We start from the raw sequence: 7,764 nt of genomic DNA, 5'->3' as shown, positions 1-7,764 counted from the left end.
TAGCAGAGCCAAACTTGGCACTGACCTTAATATAGTTGTGTTGTGATGGTTTTAATAAAGAAACTGTGTATTACAACACAACAGGATGCATGAAATGAAAACTTTCAATTAATGTTTCACTATTAATCTGTTTTGGCCTTGTAAGGTCATTGCTAGGGATAGTAGTGAAATAGTAAATGAGAATGTGACTGATGCAATAGCCATACAGTCATCAGAACATAGAAAATAGTGTGTGTAAGACTGACAATAAACATTAAGTGATTAACGATTACAGAAGTTACAGTGACACTGTGTTTGTGTAGGCTCATGCCCGTGCCATTATGGTGGACAAGTTTGTTGAGAGTGTGTTGGAGCTGAATGTATCCCCTGCTCTCAAGACAGTGCTGACCCAACTGAGTGAACTTTATGCTGTCTACTGGCTTCTTCAGAAATCTGGAGACTTTCTTATGGTAAGACAGTGGCTTGATGCCTGCATACTTACATCAGCAACACGCTGCATTGTGTATTCTTTTCACAGATATAACTCACATTTTATCTGGCAGATTTTGTGAATATTGTAGGTACTCATCTTTCAACATATATCATACAGCGTGAAAGAGATATCATGTGAAATGCATTGTTTTGTATAGAGAAACATTCTTTTGTAAAAACCGTCATGCTTAGAAGGTTGAAGCATCTTTAGTTTAAATTTCCATTACTTCTGTTGCTGTCTTAGAAGCTAAAATAATTTCTTGTTTGTCATAATGCCTGATATGTCAGCTTTCTGTAGAGCCATAATCTATTGACATCTTAATAATTAAACTACAAGCTTTAAAAATTTGTATGGCATAAAAGTTAATTTTCATCACTCTGACTGGCTAGTGCAAGAGCCACAGAAGCAGAAAGTGCCTTCCACCATGAGTGCTAATTATTTAATGAATGACTCGTTGAAAGAACTAATGCGAAGATGCGGGAATCAATATTGTTGTGGGACTGAACAGGAGGGGATTGGAGGGGGGGGACAGCTTGACTGGAACATGCTTCCCTCTCATAGTTTTCCCCTTTCCTGTTCTTGTACCTTTGAGAAGATCTGAGAATTACCACAACAATTAAGTTGAGTTGAGTTGAGCTGAGTTGAGTTGAGTCACATCATGAGCTTACAGGTGATGTACGGCATTTGTGCATGGAGAAAGTGTGTATGGTGGGGTGATGTGATAAGTTAGTTGAGTGCTGGCAGGAACTTGACAGGATGCATGGAGAGAATAGTGCAGTGGTGGACTAGACCAAACTGACATCAAGCTCTTAATTGGCTACAGGCGATCTGACATTGACTGTTCCAAAACGTGATATGTATTATGTTTAGGGCAGGTTTGGTAGTGGAAGGAACTAAGATTTGAAGAAAGGAAATGTGAAAAGGAAGAAGTCATGGAAACTTTGTGATTTCATAAGAGACGATGATTAAAGATATTTTTATTTAATTTTCTGAAGCTAAAATTCACTCAATTTTTGTTCAGTTTCATAAATTTTCATGAAGTTAAATTTGGTAATAAAAATGAACTGTGGCATATAAAGAAAGCTGATATGCTGTATATTTGACATGCTCATGACTGGGACTGTCATATTGTAACAGTTTACTGTATTCAGTTGCACATACTGCTAAAAATGTTTAGTGTTATGCTTTGTGACATATTGGAAGTAATATCATTGCTACAATTTTTTAATCAGCTGACAAACATCAGGAAAAGGCTTGTAACAAAGGCATCACATTCTATTCGCAGTCCTCCACCATCCTGTAGCACTGTTTCTGTTTTCTATGGGTCAATGGATGAAAAGTCTCAAGTCTCTTCTGTCTTCCTGCATTCTTTCCTTTTAATATCCTGTTGGCTCTTTCCTGTCAAGGACGACGAGGTGGGCAGGGCATGTGGCACAAATGGGGGAGAAGAGGAATGGGTGTAGGATATTGATGGGAAACATAGAAGGAAAGAGACCACTGGGAAGACCAAGGTGTAGGTGGGTGGACAGTATTAAAATGGATCATAGAGATAGGATGGGATGGTATGGATTGGATTGATCTGGCTCAGGATAGGGACCAGTGGAGGGCTCTTGTGAACACGGTAATGAACCATTGGGTTCCATAAAATGCTGGGAAATTCTTGAGTAGCTGCAGATTTGGCTTCTCAAGAAGGGTTCAGCTCCATAAGTAAGTTGGCTCTTTCCTTTCTTCCTTCTGTCTTCCAGTACGTGGCTGAACTGTCTTGAACTGGGTCTCTTTCTGTTAAGTTTTAATTCTTATGCCCTTCTTGGCATCCTTGTTCTGTCCATTCTATTCACATGGCGAAACCATTTTTCTTTCTCTTCTATCTCAATTAACACATTTTCAGTTCACATCTTCTCTATTAATTTCATCTTTAATTCTATTCCTTCATGTTTTCTCCCTCAGAACTTCTCAGAAATTGTATCTACATGGCTTGCATTTTGGTTTTGATTCTCTTTCTAAGGGCCCATGTTTTAGTGTTAAATGTTAGTATCAGCTTAAAATATATCCTCTTTCTATGATTAGAGGTTCTTAGAGTGGTGGTTATGAAGAGTTCTGTCTTCTGGGATATAGTGCTGTGTAGTCTGTTGAAAGTCAACCGACATTTCAGAGGAATATAGAGGAAGATGGAGGCAATATGTTCCTTTGAAATGTTGGTTGACTTTCAACAGGCTACATGGCATTTTACCCCAGAAGACTGAACTGTTCATATCATCTTCTTTTCCATTGTTTTGAGATATCTGTTTCATAATATTCCTTTTATAATTTAATATAATTTAGTACTATTTTATATTCATCTATTTGCAAGTGAAGCAGTTAATTCACATGTTACAAAGGTTTAATGAAACCTCTGCTTGAGCAGTGAACTTAAAATTTGTGTTCTGATGCCAACAGTTTTCAGACGTAACAGCACAAGACATTGCCAGTCTCCAGAAATGGATGGAGGTTCTACTATCTGAGATTCGACCAAATGCGGTTGGAATTGTTGATGGTTTTGATATCTGTGATGAGATTTTGTCATCAGCACTTGGCTCATATGATGGAAGGGTCTATGAGCGTTTGTTTGAAGAAGCCTCCAAGAGCCCCCTGAATAAGGAGCCTGTCAATGTATCCTTCCACAAGTACCTAAAGCCCTTTTTGAAGGCCAGTCTCTAAGAGATTAGTTTCTTAGACAATTTTGTTTGGAACCTAGAGTAATGCTGAGTGCCTTTCCAAATTTTGTTTCACTAAAGAATTAGTGTATTACCAATAAAACCGGTAAGGGAAGCTAAATATATGAAAGTATTAACACAATGAACTTATGAGAAAATAGTACTTAGATCATGTGGTGACATAACATTACTCAGTATAATTTATTTGCAAGTCATTTATTTTTAAAAAATATTTTATAGATACTTGGTACAAGATTTCTGCTGGACAGCTAGAGGCTTGTCACACATTTCTCTTCAGTGTTCACACTGAATGCTGTATGCATGTTGTGTGGTTCAAAATTTACAGCTGAAATGAGAACAAAATTATGGTGTAAGTTTTTCTTTTCCTGACCAATCAGTTTAATGTCCTCTCTTTCTGTTGGCTGTTGTAACAGTCATTTAACTTCTAATGCAGTAAGCATGGGTAGGCTTTAAAGCAACTTGTTCCCTTTAAGAGTCTGTAGTTGCTGTGCTGACACAATGTTAGTGAACACAGCATAGCAAGTTCAAGTCATTTCACAGCTAGAAACTTTGAAATAGACTGCAAAAACTGACAGTCCATCTTCCTTCAGAAAAAGGTTACCAAAATTAGAAAATCTGGAGGTTAAAAAAAAACAACTGAAAGACCTGGGCCTAGATTGGCAGATACTAATGCATTGGATATTAAAGAAAGAGTGTGTTATGGTGTGGATTGGATTCATCTTGCTCAGGATAGGGGCTAGTGATGGGCTGTTGTGAACGTGGTAATCAACCTTCATATTATGTAAAAGATGCATACTAATCTTAGCTTACATGATGGTTTTGGTTGATCTAGATGTATCTTTACTAATCCCTCAGATAGCCAAGGTCAGGTGACGCGTGGAGTAGGATACTCCCACTGCTAGAAGATGTAGTTTCTAAATCCATTTATGTGTGGTGCACACACATAGCAAGAGGTGTCCTTTTTCTTCAACCTTTTCACTGCTGAGTAAATAAAGCCTAGTGTAACACCCCTGTGCTAAATTACTTTTGTAATACTTATTTTTTAAAATAAAAGGAAATCAAGTAGAAATCTTAACAGTACATGCATACTAATCTTATCTTACATGATGGTTTTGGTTGATCTAGATGTATCTTTACTAATCCCTTAGCCAAGGTCAGGTGACATGTAGAGTACGATACTCCCACTGCTAGAAGCTGTAGTTTCTAAATCCCTTTATGTGTGGCATACACACATAGCTAGAGGTGTGCCTTGTAGTTCATTATGTTCACAATACATGAAGTATATGCCTGGCAAATTTGAACACATTCAGAAAATTAAAAAAATGACATTCCAAAATATATGTAAACATATAGTAAGCAGAATAACTGATTAACCTCATGGATATAATGGATAAGCCTAAGTAGTAAATAAGTAAATTATAAAGGTGTCAGAACTTGTTAATACTAATTCAAAGTCTAAAGATTGTACAAATACAGAACATAAGACTAAAGAGAGCAAATCCATCTGTTGGCTAGGAAGGCAACTCTTGTAAGATTTGAAGGCTGGATGGGCAGAGGAGCCTGCCCTCTTTTTGTATTATAACAACAACAACAACAACAACAGTAATAATAATAATTGGAAAGTTATTTTGGATGATACATGTTTATACAGCTCTCACCTTTGAGAATACAGGTGCAGCAAGGATGCCACATTGAGCCATGTCTGTAGTATCAAGAGCTCAGCAGTGTAAAGGTTAATTATCTCTAAAAGTGCAAGACGTATGAAGAAAGTTTATAGCATATAGAATGGTGTTTTATTCTTCTCAACAACATTCATTCTAAACATTTTTCTCTTGATGTTTAGCAAGATACATGCAGAAATGCAAGTAAATGCATGTGAAGTCATCATTAAATATGTTGAGTCAAAACTGAAGTTGAAATAGCTTGACAGTGTCATAAAATTCTCCAGTATTAAACTTAATGGAAATCCATCTGGTATTTTTCAGTTTTTATGGATTGATTGAGGAACATTTAGGCACTCCTCGGAGTTCTATGTAGTTGTGCACAGTTTGTACATCCCAAATTTTAAATATTCCACTTCAGAATTTTAACAAGACATTCCAAGAAGACTCATAAAGCTTACTTTCCCGTTACATAGTTCTACAAATCTGTTGTTAATATTACTGTTCTTTTATTATGTTTTTTTATGAAGAACTCATTACTTAGGAACAGATTTTATATACATTCAAAGAGCTCATAAGATTCTGGTGCTGAAAGGGCTAAAGGACTGAGGAAACCGTAGGTTATACATATAAGGCAGCTGAAGTAGACAGAACAGAGATATGAGATAATCTGATCTTGCATATTACAAATTTTATTTATGTTGGTCAGTGCAAATGAATTTCAGGTTCTTATGAATTACTAATTTGAATAGCAAAGTGTAAACCCTGCATTGTCAGGCGAGATTTTAACAAAGCTCAGCACATAACCACTAAACTTGAAAATATATTAATAATGTTAATTTCAGTGTTACTAATGATACATAATTATAGTTTTAACTGTATCAGAATATTTGAAGTTCTTTATTGCATTCGAGCAGTAATTTCTAGTTTCTACAGATATACATTTTTACACTGAAGTCTTCCCATGTGACTGACTTGTTACTCATTTCACTGGTCCCTGATGGTGCAGACGGAATGTCTCCAAAACATCACTATTTTATTCCATTTTGACTGCATAGTCCTTCAAGAAGACTTCACTTCGTTGGGCCACTGTGAGAATGTTTTCATTGTGTGTGTGTACATGCACATGCACACACTTCTTACACTGATTACAGTGTTCTTATTTTGTAACTCACATAATTTTAAGTTAAGTTTTACATAACCTGTAAGTAGTGATGTCTGAACATATGCAGTATATTTTTGTGTGTCTATATAAACTGTATACTATTCAGATTGTAAAATACAGTATATTTATAAATCATTTGTCGTAAAAATTCTTGAGATTATACAGTATTTACAGACAGTATGAATGGTATGAAATTTATAAATTGTCTGTAGTAATAGTTTTCAAATAAGTGACATTTTGCTGTTTTGTTGAGATTATAAGATAGTGAGGTTGAAATAGTTTTATTAATTTTGTATGGTGTGTACTGCATTTCAAAATCTGTTTCTTTAATAAGACCAAAAATGATTTGTCATAATTGTCATAATTACTTCAGTTTCAATGTTGATGGTAATGAGTACAAAACAGAACATGCGTAAAAGTTGTTACACCAGCCGCTTTGGTATCTTTCGTGTACTTTCATTCTTGATTGAATTAATTTATGATTCAGCTAGCTCAGAATATGTTTTCGATGTCAGTATTCAGAAACTTATCCCCAAATCCTTTTAACAGGAGTAATAATGGACTGAATGAGAAAGGAACAGGAATAACAAATTATTGTTATTCCTGTTCCTTTCTCATTCAACTCATACACTATCTTTAACTTATTCATTATAATGAATAAGTTAAAGATAGTGTATGAGTTGAATGTGATACGTAAAGATTGACTTTATTAAACACTGGAATCAATGGTTAAATAGTTCTTGAAAGTCGCAACAATTAAAAGTCATGCATTTTCATAGCTATGCACATGCTGCTAAATCACATGGAAGTTCAAATATATATTCACTAGAATGATAAAAAAAGTCAAATTCTGCCACTATCAAAGGCGTGTAAACATTTTCAGTAATCATGTTTTCATTATCAAAAGAGAGGTGGATATTTGACTATGTAAAAGTTCAGTGTACATTTTAAGAAGTTTCAGCAAATTTGTGTTGTGAATTATTCCAATATATTCACTATGTGTCATATGTGGTCTCCCCACGTGAAATATGTGATCACTCATGGAGGCTCCAGGACACATCCTTCTGAAATTTTGAACTTTAGATAAAAGAGATATGAACTGATCTTTGGGATTGGTCAAATGAACCCTACCATTTGAATATGTCATGAGCTGACCAGTCATGTTCTATAAATTTCAGACTAAGAATTCCCACTCACACACAAAAAGGGAGTAATAACGCTATAAGAACACGTTGTAAAGTTGAAGTAGGGTGAGTTTTGTTATTTCTGCTTCTGAAGATACATGAATGCGTCATCAGGGGTTAGAGTAACAATGTTAACTGCCCACAATAAGAAGCAATGTTCTTAATAAGATGATAGATGGTTCTTGTATTTTTGACCAACTGAAAGTTACCCTTTGGTATGTTGCCTTCCATATACTTCAGTGGGTCCTTCTGAAAGGGGCGTTGAGTTTAGTTAGTTTCAGTTATTGTACATCATGAATTTGTATTTGTATTTGTATTTGTATTTATATTTGTTCAAGAAATCCAAAAAAGGATATAGAACATGTCACAGAACTAAATATAAAACAGGATACATGCATAAATTACACGACTAGATAGTACAATGAATCAAACAATAACAAGTTTCAAAGANATCAGTGATATAGAAAGTGGGTGTATCATAAAAGATGTTTAGGTTCACAGAGCCATGTTGTTTGATATTATATAATCCATTTCATGTTGACTCTAACGTGAAGAAAGCCTACCGCTG

The 7,764-nt window shown here is 35.3% G+C and overlaps 1 protein-coding gene across 1 annotated transcript in view; it reads left to right on the top strand.

Moving 5' to 3' along the window:
- The window catches only part of LOC111874345 (probable peroxisomal acyl-coenzyme A oxidase 1), a 32,941-nt gene extending 26,606 nt beyond the window's left edge, over positions 1-6,335 (top strand). Inside the window, exons 11-12 of the mRNA XM_023869781.2 lie at positions 303-449; positions 2,909-6,335. Coding sequence (XP_023725549.1) covers positions 303-449; positions 2,909-3,169 — 408 coding nt within the window. The 3' untranslated portion in view covers positions 3,170-6,335. The remainder of the gene's footprint in view (positions 1-302; positions 450-2,908) is intronic.
- The last annotated feature ends 1,429 nt before the right edge of the window (positions 6,336-7,764 follow it).

Source organism: Cryptotermes secundus, unplaced genomic scaffold (genome assembly GCF_002891405.2).
Source record: "Cryptotermes secundus unplaced genomic scaffold, Csec_1.0 scaffold49, whole genome shotgun sequence".
NCBI lineage: Eukaryota > Metazoa > Arthropoda > Insecta > Blattodea > Kalotermitidae > Cryptotermes > Cryptotermes secundus.
Note: the sequence above shows the minus strand (reverse complement) of the source record. Positions and strands in the feature narration are given on the sequence as shown.